The 26,442-nt window shown below is 36.1% G+C and overlaps 1 protein-coding gene across 1 annotated transcript in view; it reads left to right on the forward strand.

The window, feature by feature from the left end:
• The first annotated feature begins 1,649 nt into the window (after positions 1-1,649).
• Positions 1,650-26,442, forward strand: part of LOC129310982 (transcription-associated protein 1) — a 46,771-nt gene continuing 21,978 nt past the window's right edge. The window contains exons 1-24 of the mRNA XM_054952890.1: positions 1,650-2,091; positions 2,403-3,118; positions 3,801-3,926; positions 4,006-4,091; positions 5,095-5,203; positions 6,105-6,200; positions 8,709-8,771; positions 8,867-8,926; positions 10,504-10,572; positions 11,723-11,804; positions 11,987-12,039; positions 12,147-12,212; positions 12,290-13,522; positions 13,852-14,844; positions 14,942-15,277; positions 16,085-16,340; positions 16,437-16,659; positions 16,756-17,146; positions 18,243-18,392; positions 18,481-18,702; positions 18,841-19,062; positions 20,732-21,379; positions 21,761-22,021; positions 22,102-22,449. Of these exons, the coding sequence (XP_054808865.1) occupies positions 2,034-2,091; positions 2,403-3,118; positions 3,801-3,926; positions 4,006-4,091; positions 5,095-5,203; positions 6,105-6,200; positions 8,709-8,771; positions 8,867-8,926; positions 10,504-10,572; positions 11,723-11,804; positions 11,987-12,039; positions 12,147-12,212; positions 12,290-13,522; positions 13,852-14,844; positions 14,942-15,277; positions 16,085-16,340; positions 16,437-16,659; positions 16,756-17,146; positions 18,243-18,392; positions 18,481-18,702; positions 18,841-19,062; positions 20,732-21,379; positions 21,761-22,021; positions 22,102-22,449 (6,867 nt within the window). The 5' untranslated portion in view covers positions 1,650-2,033. The remainder of the gene's footprint in view (positions 2,092-2,402; positions 3,119-3,800; positions 3,927-4,005; positions 4,092-5,094; positions 5,204-6,104; positions 6,201-8,708; positions 8,772-8,866; positions 8,927-10,503; positions 10,573-11,722; positions 11,805-11,986; positions 12,040-12,146; positions 12,213-12,289; positions 13,523-13,851; positions 14,845-14,941; positions 15,278-16,084; positions 16,341-16,436; positions 16,660-16,755; positions 17,147-18,242; positions 18,393-18,480; positions 18,703-18,840; positions 19,063-20,731; positions 21,380-21,760; positions 22,022-22,101; positions 22,450-26,442) is intronic.

A 26,442-nucleotide genomic window follows, 5' to 3' on the forward strand; every position in this document is an offset into this window, starting at 1 on the left:
TCAATAATCTAAATACTCAAAATAAAGAGGTTTACTAATAAGATCGCAGTCCTATGTCTTTGGTTGTTTTCCTCTATTCGATCCTCTTGAGTTATTCTTTAAATATTAAAGATAGTAGGATGAGTATAACCACTTAGTAATCAATGTCCAACAAACTTATATTAATGCATGTTAATTAATTTAAATGCAAATGGCTAATTACAATATGATTTCAAATCATGTATCATTCTCTATAGCATAAAGTCCATATTTTCAAGCATAATTGCACATGCTCAAAGGATTTTGATTAGTAAGCACCATCTCATACAAGAAAAGAATTGATCACATGGTCTATTAACATAGTTTCACATGGAATCAAGTTAAACTCACGATTATCAATATTAAGGTCACAATACATACAACTATGTTCCCTTTTTTATTATATACATAATTACACTTTCCTTATATACTCCTTATTCCTCTAACATAAGTGAGTTTTATTTTATGGCTTGGACAAGAAGTAACATTGGATTATTCTTTCTTACATTAGGATATCTACTTTTTATTGATATATATATATAACAGCACTGAAAATGTTGTGTCGATTGAGGGCTTGTTTGATTGATTTCTAGATTGGAAATGTATATTGTGAACTATATAGGATGTTTGCATGAAATTTGAACTATTATATAATTATTTTGCCCTTTTCAATCATGTCAGTTTGTGTTAAGTGATGATTTGACTTTGGAAATGATTTATGATGGTGATTTAATTCTTTTAAGTATGCTTGTTGGTTTTTGAAACTTGATTTTTAAGAATTTAATGTATAGAGAAAATAAGGTAATTTGATGTATGATTGTTGTTTTTGTATTAGATATTGAGGTTATTGCTCTACTAGCTGGATGAATTCAAATTCAAATTAGAGCCTTGTGGCCGACCTATATAAAATGCAACGAGTGTATAATTGAAAGCTCTTTGACACCTTAGGAAATTATACTACATCAAGCAAATCCAATTAACTGTGTTTCAATGTCAAACTGGCTTGATCTTTCACTTTCAATCTAGACCTTCTAGATTTGTTATTTTGCTTTTCCCTCCGATCATTGAAGTGCTCTCATTGTACTTGTTACCGAGGAATTAATTATCATCTCTTTGCACATCTTTGTATTTTTTAAACTCTGAATTCACTTTGACATTTTAAGAAAATTGCGATAAAGAATCTTAAAAACTCATAATTGTTAATCATTAACTCATTTGATGCCTGGCACACCTTAAGGGACATGACATCTTAAAAATCCTATGCACCCTTAAATGTGAGTATAAAAAATGTGAGAACGGCAAAACAATATTTTTAAAATGTATAAATAACAAAAATGTATCACTAAATGTGATAGTTATTTTGTAGTTTTCAAGAATTTGTTTGTCATTTAATTTTAATGTAAAAAGACTTTTATACTCATGTGAAAAAAAAAGAAAGATGGATAAATTTGCATAAAGGATAAAATTATTTAAAAGATAATTAATTATTTTAGTAAAAAGTGATAATTGATTAAAAAAGTCTTCGAGTTTACAGGGAGGGGCCGCGCAATTCGCTGTCATTTATTTACGGTCAATCCCCAAAAGGGAAAAAATTCACCGTGAATTTATTGCAGCGCCCTGGCCTCGTTAAGCAAGACGATCCCTCGAGCAGTGCTGACTTGCCGAGTTTCCCTGGGTGGTGCGAGGAAGAGCAGGGGAAATACAGTTACTTAAATTACTCGCTCTAACCCTAACATTTTAGTCTAACTAAAACTAGAAGATTCACTGCGAATTATTCTTCTTAAGGCGTATCAATCGCTCAGAATTTCAGTATCCGAGCTCCAGGAAGCCCAGCCTTGATTGCTGAGAGCTCATGTGTTCAGGAGACGGTTGCAGAGCCATGCAATGATCATTTATTTTCTAAACCCTAGAATCATTTGTCGTAGCGAAATTGATTATACTTTGGGGACAGTTTGGAGGGTTGAAACTAGGGTTTGAACTTGTTTTGATACTTTCTTTATTTTCACAACTCCAGCATGAGTCCAATTCAGAATTTCGAGCAGCATTCACGTCATCTCGTGGAGCCCGATCTTCGTATGCATTCTATCCTTCACTTTTGCTGTATGGGGCACAACTTAGTGTCTTCTGAGTTTCTTTTACTATTTTATTGCTGAAAGATGCGTTTTGAAGAAAATTTACAGACACAATATACGTTCTTCCTGCAGAGATTTTGATACTTTATATTGCGTTTTGCCGTGGTTTCTTTTTCTGATTTCTAATTTCATATCTGCTTCCCTGCTCACCACATACTTTGTCGCAAATCTTTGTTTAAGTTTGCATTTTGCTAGCTCGTGTAACTCTGTTACGCTTATTTTAACTTTGTTTTTATTTTTGGGTGAAAATAGCAATTCAGACGAGGCTGCAGATGGTGATGGAAGTTCGGGATAGTCTTGAGATTGCTCACACTGCTGAGTACTTGAATTTTCTAAAATGTTACTTCCGGGCATTCTCGGTCATACTTCTTCAACTTACAAAGCCGCAATTTGTGGACAACCCTGAGCACAAGCTTCGAAATATTGTGGTGGAGATTTTAAACCGTCTTCCCCACAGTGAAGTACTCCGTCCCTTTGTCCAGGACCTTTTGAAGGTAGCTATGCAAGTGCTTACGACAGATAATGAAGAGAATGGCTTAATTTGCATCCGTATAATCTTTGACCTTCTGAGGAATTTTAGACCGACTCTAGAAAATGAAGTCCAGCCATTTCTGGACTTCGTCTGCAAGATTTACCAGAATTTTACATTGACCGTGGGCCATTTCTTTGAGAATGGGCCGGTGGCTGGGGAAGATGTCAAGCCTACGGAGACCTCGCTTTCAGATCAAAGTATAGGCACCACCTCTGCTACCGGTTTGCAGCTTAATCCAAGTACTCGCTCATTCAAGATAGTTACAGAGAGTCCACTGGTGGTGATGTTTCTGTTTCAATTGTATAGTCGTCTTGTTCAATCAAATATTCTTCAATTATTACCATTGATGGTTGCTGCTATATCAGTCCCGGGCCCTGAAAACGTTCCTCCACATTTAAAAACTCATTTCATTGAGCTTAAGGGTGCACAGGTTAAGGTAACTGGTTATTTTGAATGTTTCAATTGTCTCAGTAATAGATTTTTAACTGTTAATTTCGCATGTGTAACAAATGTTGAGTTTTTTACAAAGCTATGCATTCTTTAAAGTTTGTGAAAATAAGCCATCAAACAAGTATGAAGGTCGGTGAGGGTTTTGGAACTTATTTTCGTTTTGAATTGTAAATGAATATTGTTATTGAAGAAGCAAGGATTGAGTGGTTTTAGGCATGGAGACCAAATAAGCTTACTCTTGCAAATGCCTTAAGAGGGACTGCAAATAGATTTGCCGCCTTAGCCTCAGGAGGGTGAGAAGCAATGTTCATTACTGTACTAATTTCAAAGGGGATCAGACAGGCTATATGTCCAGAAGAATCTGGTGGCTTTTATTGGATTGCTAAACAGATGGAAAATCCTTGCACTTTTATTCTGTCTCTCTGCCTCTCCTTTAGGTGTATCTACTGGTTTTACTTCACTCAGTTTTAGGAATATGGATTTAAATTGCAGGATTAATTTTAGACTAGAAGCCTCTTCTTGGTGGTCTCAAGAGAGTAGATATATAACCTACTTTTTTTTAATTATAGCTACTGGGCTTCTTCTGTGCAATTTTTTGGTAATTTATATGTTCTTATCCTGTTATTCGCCACTGTTTATGCTAATTAATTCTATTTTTGTCATTGCAGACAGTTTCATTTCTGACTTACCTGTTGAAAGGTTATGCCGATTATATAAGGCCACATGAAGAGAGTATATGTAAAAGCATTGTGAATTTGCTTGTGACATGTTCAGATTCAGTATCGATTAGAAAGGTGACACTCTTGTTTCATGCGTATTTTTGGAAATTATTTTTTTTATCTGTGGCGTAATACCAAAATTGTTATGTTGCAGGAATTATTGGTATCCCTTAAACTTGTCCTTGGAACTGATTTCAGGAGGGGTTTATTTCCTCTGATTGATACCTTATTGGAAGAAAGGTAACATTTTAATCTTCCACAAGACCTTGGTGCAGGAAATGTTCTGGTTGGGTGTAATTGTCTGTCTTTCATGCTCATCAGTGATGCTAATCTGGATGGTCATAATTTTGTGACTGTGATAATTAGATACAGTTATTGTGATAATTAGATACAGTCATTATGATGTACTCCCTCTGTCTTTATATATAATAAGCCTTCCAGAATCTTTTTTGTCCCTAAAATTTAAGGGATTGTTAGTATTTTTTTGATGAATGAACCATTATACCCTTATTAAATTGGAAAGAGAAAAAGATAAGTATTCTTATTAATTTATTTTGGAAAAAGAGAGTCATTTTTTATTTATAATAATTAGAGGAACATTGGAATATTGTTGTGCTTTTAATTAGATAACCAACTTTTATTGGTTTGCGTGATTTGGTTAAAAACATTTTATATATAGGGACGGTGGAATAGGTTGTAATTTGGCACAGAGAGAGAAAGGGGGAAGAGGAAGAGAGATAGGGAACAAAGAGGAAAACAAAGAGGGATAGAGGGAATCGAAACTGAATTCTATTCACATTAACGATAGAAAACAGAATTACAATGCTAGTCTCAACTATTTACAGGCTTTAGTTTATAACTATACAATGGCCAATACTGTTGTATACTATATTACAATTATACAACACATTTTCTTGTCAAGCCAAAGAAATAAAAGATATAGAACATGTGACCTATCTTTGTAGTGGATGCCCATCTTTCAATTTTGTGGAAGAGAGACCTAGAGGGCTTTTAATATTATGTACTTGCGTCATTCCTTGGATTATACTTCTAGATTTTAGCTTTTAATCCTTTCGTGAGTTGAAATTTGATAGACACGATGGTTGGAATGAGATTGCGAGACAGGGAATTTAGCTAAGGTCACATGGAATCTATGGGTTGTTTTGCTTCAACCAAGGCGTATAAGAATTAATGGCTGCACCACTGTTTTGAACATTTTTCTTATAGTTACCTTATCTCTTAGGGTTCTAGTTGGTACTGGGCGGGCATGCTTTGAGACATTGAGGCCTTTAGCTTATAGTCTTCTGGCAGAGATTGTACATCATGTTCGACAAGACCTCGCCTTGTCGCAGGTATGTGGTTCTTCTATTTATTTTAGATTTTACATGGGTTGTGTATATTGCTGATTGTAATCTCTTGTAGGACATTAAATTCTAGTTTAGCAATGATCAAACTTGATATTTATTTTCTGATGGAATATTAAAGTCAATGTCTTTTCTCCTCAAAGGATTTGTGTGATTACATGGCTTGAAAAGTAGACATTTGAATGATCTATAGACTTAAAATTTGTTACCATTACCTAGTATGTTCAATGATGTTATCTGATTATCAGGGCTTCTACAATATTCTTGAAGTTCCATGATATATGAGGATATGCTTCTGCTGCATATAAAGTGTTATGAATTCTTGTTACTGGGTTTCTAATGGTTTAAGAATTATGTTGCAAGAATAAGCCCTGCTCAAAGATAGGATTTATCATTCTTCTGAGATGGGGATTATGGCTTATTGTAATTTGTGTTGTGACCCAAAATATTGCTTTGCTGTGTCATGCTGGATCAATTTCTAACAGGTTCCCAAAGCATAAATGTTAACAGCTGTTGTATCTTGTACCTAGCATGCAATGTGAGAATTGATAATTACAAAATAGTTGACCACATTAATTCATGTATTTTATCCTATAATAGTGAATTTGGTTAGTCGCAACCCGTTCCCTTGCATGGATATTTACCCGTACGAGCGTTGATGAAGCAAATAAATTGTTTAAAATAAAAAAATCAACGTCACATTATTAATTATTAAACAGTAAAATAAAAGTACCCTTTATTCTACATATATCTAATATATTGATTGAATTGAATTTGGATGAGGAGTGTTTAAGTTATTGTAGTTTTGTTTTGGTTTGCCTGTTAAGGCATACTATCCATTCTTAGTTTTCCCCTGATGTTGCTTGACTCAAACTTTATGTGGCTACAGTTGTCGCGGATCATTTACTTGTTCTCAAGTAATATGCATGATGCTTCGCTATCACTAAGTATTCACACCACATGTGCTCGCTTGATGCTGAATTTGGTGCGCAGCTATACTCTGTTCTTCAGAATCTATTTGACTTTATTTTTTGTTTACACTTTTTAATTTCCTATTTTCTTTATGAAGAGTTCTGTAACAATAAGCTCCTAGGTTTAAGTCGAAAGTTGTAAGGAAACATTTAATTTTGATGTGCAATAAAATGCTATGACTTATGCTTTATTTGGTACACGGAAACCAAGACTTTGGATGTGGAAATGGAAATTTCATCGGTAAATTAGTGTATAGAGTTACGCTTACTTGGGATGTGAAATTCCATCAAAATGCATGGAAACGGCTTCCTTCCATATAATGATGGAAGCTGTTAGGTGCCAGGCCAAGCCCATTTCTTCACTAAGTTTTATTCCATTTAAATATCTTTTGATTGTATTTTAATATTGCTGATTATTTCCGGTTTTAGGGGATTAGAGTCTGATTTGAAATCAGATTCAGATGTTTAGATGGATTTGATTGCTTGCTGTAACTCTAATCTCTACTTATATATATTGCACATGGTGATATTTGGATTGTTTTTCCCTTTTGTGAGGAAGAGATGGCATCGGAACTAGGATTTGTGATGGCTAACATGAACAATGATGTGGGTTGCTTGGTGCTGGAGTAGTTAATGGGGATGGGGTGAGTAATTTTGAGTATGCCAAACTTGCTAGAGTTCACAATGTGTGGCCTCTACGCGATGCTTTTTATTAACAAGTGAAGTGTAAATAAATAGATACAAGCTTCTAGGGTGTTTGAGTATCAAATCCCAAAGATATAAGATTTTATTTCATTTTATTTTTTTTACCAGACCAAAGATTTAGGATTTAGACTTATTCTAAATATTAATCCACCCTTTAGATCCTATCTAAATAAAATAAATGATATTCTGAAAATAATAATGGTAAGAATAATATTGAAGTGGTGTAATGTATAACAAGAGGGGGTGATTGTGACTACATGACGAGAAGCCTTTCTTCACTCTAGAATTGGCATTCTCATAGCTCTTTTTGCCAATGACTCTTAATTTCCTCTCATTCCCTGGCCCAATTTATTTTCACATTTAAGCAGAAATCTCTGAATTCCTTTGTGTACTCTCTTTATTGCTCTCATCCGTAGTTTTGACAGTCAAGGTTGGAAGTTTTGAGAGGGATGGTTTGAACAGGAGGGGAGGGTTTGTAATTGCTATTGAGAAGGGCACTATGGACGACAAGAGGGTTGTTGTGACAAAGAGTGTCGGTATGGCAAAATTGCCAATAGGAGATGAGAGTGGAGAATGATAGCGAGTGGAGGAAGGGTTCTTGAGCATATTCAAGGAAGAATCAATGGCATTGTTGAAAGTGTGGTTGGAGAAAGGTGTGAGGGACGGTTTTGAATTTGGTGAAGAGGGGACGGTGATTTTGGCGGAGGGATTTTTGTAGAGACATTATCATCTTTTCATATTTTTTAACTCTATTTTCATCAATCTAATTTGGATACCAAACTAGAAGTATGCAAGCATTTTTCTAACTTTTCATGTTCTAAGAGTTCTCATTCCTTACTTGCCTTTAAGGCAGCAATTGAGATACTTGTCTGTACTGACTTTGTCATATTAGACATTTCTTTACTCGTAGTACTCTCTTCTTTAGAGTTCGTTGGGAATTCTATTTCGTCCTTTTGGAGTCTTCCATGTTCTATAACTTCGTTCTCATCTGAAGCAGCAACATTACCTCTACTCTCATGCTTGGAATTCTGTTTGAGGCTTGAACGCTTCCCATGTAGCTTCCAACGTATTTCCTTCTGTTGACCATTCTTATTATGGTTGCACCCCCAGCCTTTTGAACCCTTTTTTCCTTTCTAGTCAGTATTATGTGCTCCTCTCTGCAAGTGAAAGCACCGATTTTTACTGTCATTTTGTATAATCAATCCCAGATACTTGAACTTTGCCACTTGTGGCGTGATCTAATCTGCAACTTTTACCTTCAAATTATTTATAATTTGTCTCTTATTGAACTTGCAATGCATGTATTGTGTATTCTGTCTCACTCATGCTTAAGGCAAAAACCCTTTGATTTAGGTCACTCTCCATCACTCAAGTTTAAAGTTAAGTTAGATGGTAAGTAATGGGTAAAGTTAAATGGTAACTAATGGATAAAAAATCCACTTATCTTAATTTGATTATGAAAAAAAAATTAAAAATTCTTGAGTTTACATAACTAGGTTTTTTCTTTTGGATGCCAAAAGAGAACTCTTCTCTGTTTCATTTTTCAAGAAGTCTTGTATGTTCTTTTCCTTCTTTATTGCTTTTTGTCTTTTTAGGTGATTTAAATTTTTTGGATGCTACTAGAGTGATTGCATTGATTAGTTGTACTGCTTATTTTTGTTCTTACTGTTTCTTTCAGTTAACATTGTGTTTTGTTTCCTTTATTCTTGTCCTTCCTCATCAAGAGAGGTTTTCTATTCAACCCAAATGAAGAGGGTAGGAGATTTTTGCTGATCCATTAACCAGTTTTCTCATGTTATACTTGTCATTGGATCTAGGTGGAGCCAATTTTTGAGAAAGGTGTTGATCAACAGTCTATGGATGAAGCGCGGGTTCTGTTGGTCTGCTGAACATTTTTTGCTGCATTTTGACAGTTTGGTAGTATCTTTGGACTTCATAATTTTCTGGGAATAACTTGCATTATGTTCCTCTACAGGGTCGTATTCTTGATGCTTTTGTTGGGAAATTCAGTACTTTCAAGCGTACAATACCTCAGGTAATTATGCTTCTCTACTGTAAATACATCATCTACACTCTGGTTTGAGGGGAGGGGAGGGGCGGGAAGGGGATGGGAGGGATTTTAATGTTTAATGTTACCTTGTGTAGTTTGGGAGGGGAGAGAGAATAATTATATGTGGACAACTATGCCCTTATCTTATAATTTTTTTTCCGTCTTTTATGAATAGTTAATAAAATATACATGTGAAGTTTAGAAAAATGCTGATAAAAAGATGATGTGAGTTAAATTATAATTACAATATATAATTATAATCTCCTCTTTTCATCCAAAAATATATAACTGTAATCATAATTATGTTGTTAATATATATAATTAACTATATAATTGATATATAGATATAGTTAATATATATAATTAACTATATAATTACGTAATTACAGTACTAAATTTGTTCCTTGAAGTTGTATTGCACAATGCATACTGCTGAAAGAAGGCTGACTGCTACAGTAATGTGGCTTATACCATGATTTATTTCAATGTTGGGGGAATGTGTGACTGTATAATTCACGACATGTAAAAATCAAGCAGTTACAGTGTCCGTGAGTGCTGTGTTAGATGAACGGGGGTATTCAGGCAAGGAAATAGGTTTTACTTGGGGAGGAAATAGGTTTTATATAATTAGTATGTTTAATATATATATAATTAACACTATATAATTAATATATAGATGTAGTTAATATATATAATTAACTATATAATTAATATATAGATGTACTACTAAATTTGTTTCTTTAGGTTGTACTGCATAATGCACACTTTTGAAAGGGGCTGACTGCTACAGTGATGTGGCCTATACCGTGATTTATTTTGATGTTGGGGGAATGTGTGACTGTATAATTCACATGTAAACACAAGCAGTTAACAGTGTCCGTGAGGGTGTGTTAGACAAATGGGTATTCAGGCGAGGAAATAGGTTTTATATGGAGAGGGGCATTTTTGGATTATCATAATGTAGTAGGGGTAGATTAGTCACAATGTAATAAAATAATACCCCTCCCCTCCCCTCCATCCCATTTCTACTCCCCTCCCCTCCAACCCAAATGAGGGGAGGGGATCAAAATCCTTCCCCTCCCCTTGAACCAAACAGAGGATTAGTGCAAAAGAAGTTGGATGATCGATTTTATTAGATTGAACAAGCAAATCTACTGGAGAAGAGAGTTATGGTTACTTTTTAGTTACCTAACAATTGGAAGTTTCATATTATTTATATTTAAAGCAGTCTCCTATTTGCATTTTAGGTGCTTTTAATAGCCAATGTTGAATTCATTATTTCTAAAGCCGTGTGAATTTCTATGCACTCATGGCTTCCATCTTTTATGGGAATATATATGAGGTGCATATGTCTGTGTGAATGTCCAAATGTATCTTCATTTCTTGACCATTGATCTGAAGCTGGTTGCTAAACCTGTCATCTGAATAATCGACTGTTATTCCTTTCATTGATCATGGGCTGTTTTTGTTTGGTAGCTTTGATTAGTGTCGTAATGCCTGCTGTTTCATGCTATGTTTCTTCTTAACTTGTTCGGCAATATTATGTTTGCTTATGCTAATAGCTGTTGGAAGAGGGTGAGGAAGGAAAGGATCGTGCTACTTTGAGGTCAAAACTTGAACTGCCTGTGCAGGTTAGTGGTATGCTATTGTGAATATATATCGGTACTGCAATAATTAATTGGGCATTTGGGTAAAAGTTAGCTTTACTCTCTTTTGATGTTTTGGGTTGAAAAAACCGAATATTGTAACTCATTTGGGACTAGCTTTACTCTCTTCTGATGTTTTTGGTTGAAAAAAACCGAATATTGTAACTCATTTGGGACTAGCTTTACTCTCTTCTGATGTTTTTGGTTGAAAAAAACCGAATATTGTAACTCATTTGAGACTAAGACAGCATTATTTAACGAAAATGGGAAGATATGGTTGTACTTATTAAGCCAGTATTGTAGCGAGTAAGCAAAGCTATTGATTTGACTCCATTAAATTTACCTTCGCAATTTTGCCCAAACATTTTTGTAATGGCTTAAAATTGGCAAACCAATAATTGAATGAAGAATTGTACATTTTAAAATTACTAATATAGAGGAGGGACAGTGGGAGAATATCTAAGGGTAGAGAAAATAGTTTACTGTGAAAATGTCTAGGAAATGAACTTATTTCTTCACGTTAAGAGCTGTTGAGATAATTTTCCAGTTTTAAATTGGCTGATATCAGTTGGACATTTTGCTCCATAACAAAATTCTGTACTATAATCACATTAGGTTCCCCCCCCCCAATTAACTGGATTTTCTCTCTCTTTTTTTAATGATGTCAATAACCGAGGAGACAATTTTTTCCAATTTTTTTATTTTATCTTTCATTGAAATCGTCAAACATTTTTTATTTATTTAAATTTTTGCACTTCTATTCTGGTTTGAAGAGAAAGTTATTTTCATCTTTAATATTTGGGTCTCTTTTGACTGTTGTCCCTGAATTTAATGTGGATCAAATGTTACCTATTAAACAAGTACTTGTTAATACAATTCAATTTATGTTATTTACATTGTTGAATTGATGAGAAATTTGATCAGAAGGAAATCAATACATTGTTGCTTCTTAATAAGGCCATAAATGCTGTGTGCAGAGTTTTCATTTGTTTTTTGTACTACATTGCATGTTGTTGAATAAAAGTTGTCATTAATATCATTGCTGGTTTATTATTATCTGAGTTGGTAAATCTCTACTTATTTTGCTGTAATTTTGACTTTTCTATGCCTTGATTCATTTATAATTTCCTTGCAGGCCGTTTTGAATTTGCAGGTTCCTGTAGAACATTCTAAGGAAGTAAATGATTGTAAGCATTTGATCAAGACCTTAGTGATGGGTAATTTATTTCCCTGAACCTTTTGCTGTTCGCTGTCCATATTTTGTTCAATTGTTTTGTCAAGCTCCAGCTAATTTTGGTGCTTGTTTCCTTTTTTTTTTACTGATAAAGATAACAGTTTCTCTTTTATTGTTAAATTTTAAATATTAAATGCTCAATTTTATGGGTGATTGCGCTTCCAGGAATGAAGACTATAATATGGAGCATCACTCACGCACATTTGCCCAGATCTCAGGTTTGAAATGCCCATGCGCAATCATTCGTGTCTTTTGTTTGGCTTTCATTGCAGTGTTATAGAGTGTTATTCATGATGAGGTTTCTCCTGTACGTGGAACATTACAGGTGCTTGCCCCCCAATCATCTAATTTACCATCACCTCAGGCGTTCAAGGGCATGAGAGAAGATGAGGTACTACAGATAGGCTGATTATCTTGACCATGAATTTTTTTTGCTTAACAGTTGTATTTGACTTAACTCTTTTATAGGTCTGGAAAGCCTCTGGTGTCCTAAAAAGTGGTGTACACTGCTTAGCACTCTTCAAGGAGAAAGATGAGGAGAAGGACATGCTTCAACTCTTTTCACAGATTTTGGCTATCATGGAACCTCGAGATCTTATGGATATGTTCTCTCTGTGTATGTCTGAGCTTTTTGACTGCATGATTGCCAACACTCAGCTTGTCCATATATTCTCTACCCTCCTAGCAGCCCCAAAAGTGTATCGGCCGTTTGCTGATGTGCTGGTTAATTTTCTCGTGAACAGCAAACTTGATGTATTAAAGAACCCTGATTCACCAGCAGCAAAATTGGTTCTGCATCTTTTCCGGTTTATCTTTGGTGCTGTTGCTAAAGCACCTTCAGAATTTGAAAGGATTTTGCAGCCTCATGTGCCTATTATAATGGAATTTTGCATGAAAAATTCTACGGAAGTTGAAAGGCCTCTTGGGTATTTGCAATTGCTTCGCACAATGTTTAGGGCACTCCAAGGATGTAAATTTGAACTTCTACTGCGGGATTTGATCCCCATGTTACAGCCCTGCCTTAATATGTTGTTGACTATGCTGGAGGGGCCAACTGGGGAAGATATGAGGGATCTCTTGCTGGAGCTTTGCTTGACCTTGCCTGCCCGGTTGAGCTCATTGTTACCTTGCCTTTCTCGTCTTATGAAGCCATTGGTATTATGTCTCAAAGGAAGTGATGACCTAGTTGGTCTAGGGTTACGAACACTTGAGTTTTGGGTTGATAGTTTAAATCCTGACTTTCTTGAGCCCAGCATGGCCAGTGTTATGTCTGAAGTGATTCTTGTCCTGTGGTCTCACTTAAGGCCTGCTCCCTATCTCTGGGGTGCAAAAGCACTTCAGCTTCTTGGCAAGTTGGGTGGCCGAAATAGGCGCTTCCTTAAAGAGCCTCTGGCACTTGAGTGCAAAGAGAACCCTGAGCATGGGCTTCGCTTGATTCTGACATTTGAGCCTGCGACCCCATTCTTGGTGCCACTTGACCGATGTATAAATCTTGCTGTGACGTCTGTAATGCACAAAAGTGGTGTTACAGATGCTTTCTACCAGAAACAGGCCCTGAAATTCCTGCGTGTTTGTCTCACATCTCAGCTCAATTTGCCTGGAACTGTTTCTGATGAGGGTTGTACACCAAAGCAGCTGTCTGCCTTGCTGATGTCTATGGCTGATCAATCATTGAGGAGATCTGAATCTGCAGAAGTAAAGGTTAGCTTGGAATTTTGTAGTAAGAAAATCAGAATTGTATGTAAGAACCATGCGTTTGCATGCTTGGTTGATTTGCAAAAAGTACTTTTCCTTGTTTTTGTTATTCTTGGATTACTCCTATTTGAACTTTCTCATAATCAACAACACTGACACAGTGGACAGGTCATTCATCTATGTTTACTTTGCTGTCTCATTGGTATTGGTTTGTTCTTTTTTCTTCTTCTTAGATCTTTTACCCCCCCTATTTCAGTATAAGCTTTGCATATTTGGAGTGGGTTTATTTTGTGAATTATTTATTGTTACTGGAATTTATAAATATCTCATTTCAGGCTGACTTAGGTGTTAAGACAAAGACCCAATTGATGGCTGAGAAGTCTGTTTTCAAGATTCTATTAATGACTGTCATTGCTGCTAATGGCGAGCCAGACCTTGTGGAATCCACAGATGATTTTGTTGTCAATTTGTGCCGCCATTTTGCAGTGATATTTCATGTTGATTCTTCATCCATTAATGCTTCAAATGCTGCACTTGGGGCGTCATCACTTTCAAATAATGTTCATGCCAGTTCCAGGCCAAAAACTAATGCTTCTTCAAATTTGAAGGAACTGGATCCATTAATATTCTTGGATGCTTTAGTTGATGTCCTGGCAGATGAGAACAGGCTCCATGCTAAAGCTGCTCTTGGTGCATTAAACGTGTTTGCTGAAACACTAGTGTTTCTAGCTCGTACAAAGCATACTGATGTCATTATGTCTAGAGGACCTGGTACTCCAATGATTGTATCCAGTCCATCAATGAATCCTGTATATTCTCCACCACCAAGTGTCCGTGTTCCTGTATTTGAGCAGCTCTTGCCACGTCTTCTGCATTGCTGCTATGGGCTTACATGGCAAGCACAGATGGGAGGTGTCATGGGACTGGGTGCCTTAGTTGGAAAGGTCACTGTGGAGACTCTCTGCCTTTTTCAAGTAAGGATTGTACGTGGTCTGGTATATGTCCTTAAAAAGCTTCCCATGTATGCTAGCAAGGAGCATGACGAGACAAGCCAGGTGCTCACTCAAGTTCTTAGGGTTGTAAATAATGCTGATGAAGCCAATAGTGAATCACGGAGGCATAGTTTTCAAGGAGTAGTTGAATTTCTTGCTCAAGAGTTGTTCAACCAGAATGCTTCTATCATTGTGAGAAAGAATGTACAGTCATGCTTGGCATTATTAGCTAGCAGAACTGGCAGTGAGGTGTCTGAATTACTTGAACCATTGTATCAACCTTTACTCCAGCCTCTAATAATGCGGCCCCTCAAGCTAAAGACTGTTGACCAACAGGTATATGCTTTTACTGACAGCTGTTTCTGGTTCTACTTAAAAACTTTTATGTAAAATTATTTGTGCACCTGATTACTCGATTTTGTATTTTGTATAGGTTGGAACAGTTACGGCATTAAATTTCTGCTTAGCATTGAGGCCACCTCTTCTGAAGTTGACTCCAGAGCTAGTTAATTTCCTACAAGAAGCATTGCAAATAGCCGAGTCTGATGATAATGCATTTGCCACAAAGATTTTCAATCCAAAAGTGGTGACATCATTGACAAAACTAAGAACTGCTTGCATTGAGCTACTCTGTACAACAATGGCATGGGCTGATTTTAAGACTCCAAATCATTCTGAATTACGTGCAAAGATTATTTCAATGTTTTTCAAGTCTCTAACTTGTAGGACACCAGAAATTGTTGCTGTTGCAAAAGAGGGCTTGCGACAGGTAGAAATGACATCTTAATATTGTAATTCATGCATCTTTGTTGGACTAGGATGTTTATGAAGTTTGTATGTCTCTGGTGATACGTGTTTACAGATGCTACTGCTTCTATCTTAGAACATATGTTTTGAAGATATCTGTAGTGTCCTTGATAATTTGTTCTTGATTGTTCAGTCCTTCCATCTCAATCTTTTCTTGCTTATTTAGTAGTAGAATACTGTTATGGCAGCTTAAATTATCCATCTGATATTGTTACAATTGTAGATTTCTGATGCAACATGGTGACTAACAAACTAAATACAGAATAAACAACACGCAACAGTCAACAAATCAAGGGAAATCCTTAGGTCTGATATTAATAATTCGAAAAGGCTAAACTAGTGTTACAAAAGACACCACTGATTTAGAATCAAACCCTATTCCCTGTTACAACAAAATATCAAGAACCACAACTCACAAACAATAATACAGCAATGCTTACTGAGCATGCCCTCTGGCTTATGACTACTATAACCCTAAAAGCATCTTGCACAGTCTCCAACATCATTTTCTGTTAAGACAGACCTAAAATCCCCTAAATCAACACTAAGTATGTATAGCTTTCCTCTTAAGAGTAAGAATAGCAAAGTCGACATTTAGCCCCTCCTAAAGGTGCTTTTCCTTTTTCTTGTATTTTCCTGTTTCTCCTCTTATAGGTTTGTGCAGTAAAAGAGATTCCATCAATTTCTTTACACTTTTGTTGTACATACATGCTCTTGAGCTTGTTTGGGATTTTTTTGGGTTGTTTTCTATTCTGTCACTTGCATTTAGGTAATCAATCAAAGGATGCCCAAAGAACTTCTGCAAAGTAGCCTGAGGCCAATATTAGTCAATTTGGCGCACACAAAAAATCTCAGCATGCCTCTTCTGCAAGGCCTGGCTCGTCTACTTGAGCTGTTGTCCAATTGGTTTAATGTTACATTGGGCGGCAAGCTTTTGGAGCATCTAAAGAGGTGGCTGGAGCCTGAAAAGCTTGCACAGAGTCAGAAGTCATGGAAGGCTGGTGAAGAACCAAAGATTGCTGCAGGTTTACGTCAATGGTTTAATCTATTTAGTCAAGTGTTGCGGATGCATCTTCCTTAGCTCTTAAGTGCACTGATAATGTTATTCTCTATTGTCACAGCTATAATTGAACTTTTTCACTTGCTTCCTGCTGCTGCTTCAAAGTTCCTTGATGAGCTTGTAACCTTGACTATTGATTTGGAAGGAGCTCTTCCCCCAGGACAAGTTTACAGTGAAATTAATAGTCCATATCGCCTTCCGCTTACTAAATTTTTAAATCGTTACGCACCCCTTGCAGTTGATTATTTTCTTGCTCGACTAAGTGATCCTAAATATTTCAGGCGGTAAGTTTCAATGCTGGATTATAATTATGCACACCTTAAAGATCGAGTCTGACTGGTTTCTTTCTTGCTGTTTTTGGTGGGGGGTTGTTGATTCAGGTTTATGTATATAATTCGATCTGATGCCGGTCAACAACTGAGAGATGACCTTGCAAAATCACCACAGAAAATACTTGCAAGTGCCTTCTCTGAATTCCTGCCAAAATCTGATGTTTCAATGGTCCCTGCGTCCACCAGTACACATTCTAGTTTATTAGCAGAAGAGAGCCTTGTCGCCCCTTCAACTGATGCTTCCAATCCACCGGCTGCACCTCCCAATGCAACTTCAGACGCTTACTTTCAGGGACTAGCACTGATAAAAACCTTGGTGAAATCCATTCCTGGCTGGTTACAAAGTAATCGCATAGTGTTTGATACATTAGTACTTGTTTGGAAGTCACATGCTAGAATCTCCCGTCTGCAAAATGAGCAGGAGTTGAGCTTAGTACAAGTAAGTATTTGATATATAGCAGCTTAATTTAACATATGATATGTTACTGTTTTTTATTGTTGTGTGCTAACTAAATCTTTATCCATGTTTTTGTTCTTTTCTTCCATTGATCGCTACTCAAAGGCATCCCAAGATAGAGAAAGGGCCTCCATAAGATCTCATGATTAGCTAAAGTTCAATGTGCTGGCATTGCTTACTTAGACAATGTTGTATAGATTTGGCCAATTTCACCATTGTGGATCCTATCTGGAATATTTTTTGATGAATGACATTATTTCTTTGTCAGTTCCCATTTTGGTTCACCTGAAATTTTATCTTACTTATATACTCCCTCTGTTCCTATTTGTAAGATACCTTCTAGAAGTAATTTTTGGTCCAAAATAGGACACGTTGTAATAATTAAACCACTTTTTTCAATTTTACCATTTCTTGGTTAGTGTGAAAGTATTTAATGTAGCTGTATCATTATTTAAAGCCAAAAGTGAAAATGAATGTGCATCTCATGTTCTTATGATGTTAAAAAAAAAAACAAAAACTAACTTTTTTAAGATGCATGAAATGGTTGAAAGTGACCTACAATAAGGATTGGAGGGAGTACCAATTAATTAAATTAATTAAATGTTAAAATGTTCATGAGTTATAGAAATGTATCAATTTATATGTCATTGTACAGCTTTTTTATATTATTCTTTTCTCTTTTTGTGACTTCTTATAATGTCCGGTGTCATCATACGCTATACTGTCTTGTAATTAATCTGTGCATGATTGTATGGTTGCAAGAATATTGCAACTTATAAGTATAACACTATGCAAATATGTCTTTACTATAAGGTGTGCATTTTTTATCCTCACAGACTACCATATATAATTGTTATTGCTGTCATCATGTACTCACTGTAGGATGTCCTGTGTCATCTGTTATGGGTTTTGTATTGGTATCTGACTCTGATATTTTTCCACTTCATTGATAAATTATAAATTTGACATGGGTTTTTCTGTGAGCTTATTAAATTGTCCAAGTCTTAGATTGAGATGACGAGAGATGCTATCAAATTTAGCTTGCTAACTTGCTTTCATGATCATCTTTCTATTGCAGGTTAAGGAAAGCAAGTGGCTTGTCAAATGCTTTCTGAATTACTTGAGGCATGATAAGAATGAAGTGAATGTTCTTTTTGATATACTTACCATATTTTTATTTCATAGCCGTATTGATTATACATTCCTGAAGGAGTTTTATATCATTGAGGTATTTTGTAATATCTGAATTTCATCTGTTCAGGTGTCAATTGATTCTTTTATGTGACTTTTATGAATATTGTCTTGGTACCTTTCAGGTTGCAGAAGGTTATCCGCCCAGCATGAAAAAGGTGCTGTTGTCACATTTTCTGAACCTTTTTCAATCAAAACAACTTGGCCATGACCATTTGGTGGTTGTAATGCAAATGCTCATTCTCCCTATGCTAGCCCATGCCTTTCAAAATGGACAAAGTTGGGAGGTTGTTGATCCTGCTATTATAAAAACGATTGTTGATAAACTTCTTGATCCTCCAGAAGAGGTATATGCTGGTCATATGTGGAATTTAATATTTGTCCTATATAGTCAGTGGACCTATTCATAACTCATGAAATTTTCATGATCCGATTTCGGGTGCAATTAGTTTGGGTTCTCAATGAATCTTGTTCCCCTTGTTTAGGTTTCTGCTGAGTATGATGAGCCTTTACGAATAGAATTATTGCAGCTTGCCACTTTGCTCCTTAAATATCTTCAGAATGATCTCGTCCATCACAGGAAGGAATTAATAAAGTTTGGGTGGAATCATTTGAAGCGTGAAGACACTGCAAGCAAACAGTGGGCGTTTGTGAATGTTTGCCATTTCTTGGAGGCTTATCAAGCTCCAGAAAAAATAATACTTCAGGTATTGAAGCTTGGATTTTTCTTAAAATGTGCTGTACTCAGGTCAAGTGAATAAACCCAATGTTCCTTTACTTAAGCATGCATTTTCTATATTTAATGCTTGCGAGATGTTAAGAAAACCAAAGTAATCACTGAACCAGTCAATTTTCTGGTTTATGGTTCAATGGTTTGGATAGTGGTACTGATTTTTAATGTCTTTATATTAATATATTCATCACCTACTCATATATCTGAAAAAATTAATAATTATGTATAAAGGGATTTTTCTAGAGACTCGGTCCTCTCTTCTCAGCCAACACTACTAACCTCTCCTCCAAGCCTCCCCCACTCACCTCACCTTTTATGTTTACCCACTAATCTGACATTGTTAGGGTCTGTTATCCTGCCATTTTGCCCCTCCTCACCATGCTGGTCATTTTAAGATTTATGGGCTGGATCCAATTGCCCATTCTGCCTTTTTTTCCAAGCCTTTTTCATGTTCATTTTCCTCTTTCTCTAAACAAGCTTCCAATGAAAAGGCTAATTTGTGGCTTTGGAGAGTATCTCCACATAAGTATAAACTTTTAGATTTTCAGTTAGCTTATACTTGGACTTGTCATCACTCAGATTCAATCTGTAGATAAAATTTGACTATCCATGATTCCATCTTCTTCTCTTGACCTTCCTGCAAAACTCCTTTCAAGTTCTGAGATTTCTAGCAAACATGCAATGCAGCACAAGAGTCGAGCAAAAGAAGGTTGAGATCTGTGTACTTTAAAACCACTTTCTGATTATTTTATTTCCTATTTAAATTCTGGTGCCTTTTTGTCCTCTTTTTCCTTTTCTTCCCTCTTCCTCTTCTCTTCACCTTGGTTTTCTCCATTTTTCCTCTGAAAAATACAATACCAACTGAACGGGTGAAATTGCTAGTTTTGACTGGTTCATAGCCATTTTGTCCGGTTTGAGGCTGGTTCTTAGTCCCTCTAACTTTCTTCATTTTCCAGATTGGACACTAGAGCAGTTCCTTGTTCAATCAGTGTCCTGTTCTCAGAGCCCTGCTTTTGGGCTAGTTCTCTCGATGAATTGACTGCACTGATTTCTCTGCATGTGGTAGTGGCAGTTTAACATTTGAACAACAACAACAACAACAACAAGCCTTTATCCCACTAGGTGGGGTCGACTACATGAATTGCAAGACGTCATTGTACTCTATCATTTGAACGTTCTACAAAAAAATTTAGACACTTCTTGATTATTTATAAAGTCATTTTTCCGTGTTTCTTTTTCTTCTAACATGATAGTTTCCTATGTTACTTTTTTGAAATGTTTGGCGTGTTTATTTCCAAGTTCTCATTGTTTATATTATACCCTTGTATATAAACAAAAGGACTGGGCTTCTTTTGTGTCATTGCTACCAAACTTACTCTTGAAAAATATGTATCCAAATTTGAATTCCATTACCATATTTGACTTTTACCAAATTGAATTTTGCCAAATGAACTTTTTGATAGATAGACTTCTTGAAAACAGAAAACTAAACAGGCATTTACTACTGAGCCAGGCTCACACGAAGACTTTCAAGTTTGACTATAGTCTGGGATGAGCTTTTGGAGTTGCATGCAAATGTGGAATATGTTTACGCATGTTTGTTGTATTTTCCCCAAGGACTCTTAACAAATTTGGAACTGCAGGTTTTTGTAGCACTTCTGAGGACTTGTCAACCAGAAAATAAAATGCTGGTCAAGCAGGCTCTTGACATACTGATGCCAGCATTGCCACGACGTCTGCCTCTCGGTGATTCTCGGATGCCCATATGGATACGATATACTAAGAAGATCCTAGTTGAAGAAGGTCATTCAATTCCCAACCTTATTCACATATTCCAGCTTATTGTTCGTCATTCAGATCTCTTCTATAGCTGCAGAGCACAATTTGTTCCTCAGATGGTGAATTCTCTGAGTCGTCTTGGATTGCCATACAACACCACGGCTGAAAACAGACGTCTTGCAATTGAGCTTGCTGGATTGGTTGTTAACTGGGAGAGGCAAAGGCAAAATGAAATGAAAGCTGTAACTGATGCTGAAGGCCCCAGTCAGATCAATGATGACTTCAATCCTAACTCAGCTGATGCCAAGCGATCCATAGATGGGTCTACGTTTCCTGATGATGCAACTAAGCGAGTAAAAGTGGAACCTGGTTTGCAATCCCTATGTGTCATGTCGCCTGGTGGTCCATCATCAATTCCTAACATTGAAACCCCAGGATCTGCTAGTCAACCTGACGAAGAATTTAAACCAAATGCTGCTATGGAGGAAATGATCATCAATTTTCTTATCAGAGTGAGGCTTTATTCTAATCCTGCTCCTTTACCAATGCATAGCATTGATGCTGTCAAGTTAACAACGCCATAGGTTCTGCCATATGTGAGGAATTTATATCCTGTATCGATTGAGATTAAAACGGTGCTAGACCCTCTCCCTGGTAAACTTGTTTTAAGTAGTGCCAACGGTTTTGACGTATGCACTGTTATCTTTACTGGCCCCTTCATGTCTTAGCCAAGGACAAGTACATGTGCATGCATAAATGTGATTGAAGTGGTAGTTCTGATTGAGGCAAAATTGAAAATTAAGTAAATGCATTATGATTGATTGTATCTTTAGCAATCCTCCGCTCCTCAATACTCAATGTTTATGATTATTAACTCTTAATGGTGAAATTAGGTTGCATTGGTCATAGAGCCTAAGGATAAAGAGGCAAGTGCTATGTATAAACAAGCTTTGGAGTTACTTTCACAAGCTTTGGAGGTGTGGCCAAATGCCAATGTAAAATTTAATTATTTGGAAAAGCTACTGAGCAGTATTCAGCCATCTCAGGCAAAGGACCCTTCTACAGCTCTGGCACAGGGTTTGGATGTCATGAACAAGGTTTTGGAGAAACAGCCACACTTGTTCATAAGAAACAACATTAACCAGATATCTCAAGTAGGTCTCTGTTAGTTTTCTTCCTTTAATTTGCTTAACAAATTATCCATGTATAATAAGTCATTCCTGTTTCCTCCCAGATTCTTGAACCTTGTTTCAAGCATAAATTGTTAGATGCTGGGAAGTCTTTTTGCTCCCTGTTGAAGATGATCTTTGTTGCTTTTCCTCCAGAAGCAGCAACAACACCAGCAGATGTAAAGTTGTTGAACCAGAAGCTAGATGATTTGATACAGAAGCATGTATCTACTGTCACTGCTCCTCAAACATCTGGTGATGATAATGTTGCTAGCTCAATTAGTTTCTTATTGCTTGTAATTAAAACCTTGACGGAGGTGCAAAGAAACTTCATTGAACCTTCTATATTAGTTCGCATCCTTCAACGGTTACAACGTGATATGGGTTCATCAGCTGGATCTCATTTAAGACAAGTAAGCTGCATTTTTCCTTTTATATTTTCACTCTCATTCTTTTGTTTCAAGGATTTTAAAATTGAATACTAGATGTTTAACCAGTTGCCCCAAGGGAACCAAGGTTTTTGCAATGGGGACTATGAGGGGAATCCAGAACCATTCCTCTCCCCTCACCATTGGAGCTCCTTGGCAGGCGGACTTGTTCCCATTCTATCCCATCATTCTTTTCTATTCCTTCCATTCTCCTTATTCCCTTGAGCTGCCATCTTTTTCCAAGCACATTGTATGAAAAGGTGGCATGCATATTAGGCTTTGGGATTGGAAGCAAGAACTCCTGATCCTGCCAATTATATGCAAGTTTTTTCTGGCTTTGGAATTTCCTTTCCTGCTGCCTCAGTTTGATTGTATTTTATCTGACACAGCAATTTGTTAATGCATTCTGATAAAAATACTATGGAAGTTGAGGTGTTAACTTTCCTTTGAAGTTGTTTTTATTGGATGGAAGTAATGTTATATTTATAATGACAAAATGGAGAAAAGGCTTGGTACTCCAACTAAAGCATATAACTCTAAAAAATAAGATAACTTTATCCCTATTGCAGTAGGATAACTCTATTCTAATTAAAACAAAACAAATGGCCTTATTTTTTCTACTTTAAGATAATCTTAAATGCATAGGAATGTGCTCCAAATAGATAAATAAAAAGCAAATAAGCTTTAATTGAATATATGTTTTGTGTGTGTGTGTCTATAATATAACTTTTAGAATCAATCATTATTTAAAATACTCCTTCAGGTTGGATATTTCAGCTTGGAGCTTTTCTTTAAGTGTTGCAAATTGTTTTCTGCAAGACCAAGTCCTATGTGAGCAAGATATTTCCCCCCTCTTTATATTCCCCCACTTTTCATACACTTGTCTTATTTATTGGAAGTCGGTTGGATTACGTGTACCATAGTATATGATAAAGTGTTTTCTTACTCCCATCATTCTTCTATTATCAACTATTGGTACGTTGGTTGGCCCTTTCAGTATTGAGTTCACTACTTGCCCTAATTTTGTTATTCATGCCTTTTAGGTTTCGTTGTGTAGAATGTGACGAAGAATACTAACGAGATTTTTGGCCTTCATTGGTACAATTTTATTGAATGTGAAACCAATACATTTAAGTTGGGAAAGTTTAGGTTTAGGAATATGATAATCTCCCTAACTAACATGCCTTGGAATCTAGGAAACAATTAGTAAAACATAATATTACTAAATAACAATATAAAAGGATTGAAATAAGTGAGACTTTTGTGGTGATAGTTCAATAATAGCAGCAACAATAAGCCCTATCCCATTAGGTGGGGTTGTCTATATGTATTGTATGATGTCATTGTGCCCTATTATTTATCAAGCTTTTAGAAATATTGTTAATTAAGAGCTCTCAGTTAGCAACCTTCAAAAGTGCTTTCTTTGACCTTCATCTACCTCTCTTAATAGGGCTTAAAGTTATTTGTTCCACTTTTTTCATAGGTGCCTCATGGTTTTTTTTTTCGTACATGTTCAAACCATCTCAAATGATTTTCTATCATTTCTCCTTCATTAGGTATGTCGCCCCATGTGTATTAATTTCGGATTTTATCTCTATGTATATGTTTGTATATCTATCTCAACATTCTCATCTTTACTACTCCAACTTTAGGCTTTTGCTGTCCCGTTAAAGCCTAACATTTATTGCTATATAATATTGCGGGTCTTATAGTGGTTTGATAAAACTTATCTTTAAGTTTATTAGGTATCTTAAGATTGTAAATAATTTCTTTAGTCTTTCTCCAATTTAATCACCCAATTTTTATCTTATGTGCAATATCTCCATCAATTTTTTCCATTATGTTGAATAATAATATCACCCGTCGATGCTTTTGGTTTTTACTCATAATACGCATATCGAGGACAAAGACCTTGTGTTGTGTCGTTACAGTATCCTTAGGAATCACCTTACAGTTTTTACAAAGCCTTCTATCCATGTTGCTTACCAAAAATACATCAACCTATGGCCTTGGGGCTCCACTTTTAAATGTGATGAGATGCTCGTCCTTCTTCTTGAAACAAGTGTTGGCAATTTTGAAATCATATGCGAAAGAGAAATCAAGAATAGATTGTCCTTCATTATTTAGCTTCCTAAAACCAAAACCACCTCTCGCTTAATGACCTGCCTTACTCTCGACATAACCATTAAATTCTCATCCAATAAAGATCTTTTCATTTTGTGGTTTGTGTTAAATCAACTCTTCCAAGCCTTTCCAAAATAATTCCTTAAGATTGGCTTCTATTGCGGCTTGAGGTGCATTAGCATTAATAATATTGATAGTCTCACATCCAACAATCATTTTTAAGGAAATAATTTTGTGTCCAATTTTGTTAACTTCTACCATGTCCTTCTTCCACTTTATATCAACAATGATACCTACCCCATTATATGTGCTTACTTTCCCAATATATTAAAGTTTGAAACCTTAAATATTCTTAGCTTGTTTACTAGGCCATTTAGTTTCTTGTAGGCACAAGACATTAATTTTTCTTTAAATCATAACTTCTACTACCTTCATAAATTTACAATTCAAGGTTCTAACATTTCAAATGCCAAATTTGATCTTTCTTATATAGACTAATTTCTTTAGTCATGCTCATCTAAATAATGCGATAGCTCTTGCTCATTTAGCACTACGTTTAGGTGCCGATGAAGAGTTTTTAACTCACTTGTCATTGCACTTGAGCCAAACATCATGTTACTTTAGGGTAACGGCCTATTATTAGCACAAAAATGTCTATTGTCCATATTCATGAAAGATTCAACAAAGTTTTATAATGGCTATTGTGGGCTTAACACAACTCGGCTATAGAACACATGCAGAGTTTTTGTGGTGATAGTGCAATTTTGTAAATATTCTACCTTGATTATTGGGAATTATTAGTTGATTATGGGGAATTATTAGTATTTATTATCTTGTCTCTTGGCTTGTTTACACAATTTTGAATCAAGAAGAATAATATTTTCCCTCTCAAAATCCCACATGATATCAGTGGGATCTGAAAACTTTGTCTAAGGTTTTTGGGTGGTGTTCCACATGGCAACCCTACGATCGTGTCTTTAGTCATTGATGTTAGAGAGTTCTTTGACTCTCATTGCTGGTCTAGGGCAGCTCACCAAGGTTTGAATGGTGCATCATGGAAGGATGAAATCAAGTGGTAGCACATGAAGATCACATGCACCACTTGATGATTTTACGCCATTGAACACTAGGCAACGTGTGGAGATGTGTGCACATTCTAGATGAATGGCGGCTTCTTCCTTTGGCAACGACTGGTTGTTTCCAACACCATCCCTATGTTACCTAAGTCTAGGGAGCATCATTCTCAAACTTCCTTGCTATGACTGTCTTAGTTTAGTTTATGTTTTGCCTCTTTGGTATGCATTGTTGTCTTCATTTGAAGTTTCTAGAGTAGTGTATTCGGTCATTCTTAGTTTTATGCCCAATGTTTCTCTACCATTCAAGGGACAATGGGTGCTCCAGTCATCAAATGATGCTGTAATTGTGGGTTGCAAGTTAGCATCCTCAATTTTTGTGGCTAAAATGGGTAATTTCCTTTAGGCCCTAAAAACCTCCTGACACAAATCTTTGTGGATTGTTGATTCTAGGGCATTGGATCACACGACTGATTGCCTTCAATTATTCTCCACCAATGTTCCATGTGTTGGGCACCTCAAGGTCAAAATTGTGGATGGGTCTCTTGCTCTTATTGTTGGGAAAGGGAGTGTTTGTGTCTTTGAGTCTGTCACTTTGGAATTTGTTCTTCGTATGCCAAAATTAGCACGCAACCTACTATTTGTTAGCCAATTGACAAGGCAATCTAAGTGTTGTGCTAATTTTCTTCCAACACATTGTGTCTTTTAGGATCTACCATTGGAGAAGACAATTGGACATGCTATAAAGTGTGAGGGGCTCTACTTCTTTGATGATGCTTGA

This window comes from Prosopis cineraria, unplaced genomic scaffold (genome assembly GCF_029017545.1).
Source record: "Prosopis cineraria cultivar Desert tree isolate PC_DT_omini unplaced genomic scaffold, ASM2901754v1 PC5, whole genome shotgun sequence".
In the NCBI taxonomy this organism is placed as follows: Eukaryota; Viridiplantae; Streptophyta; class Magnoliopsida; order Fabales; family Fabaceae; genus Prosopis; species Prosopis cineraria.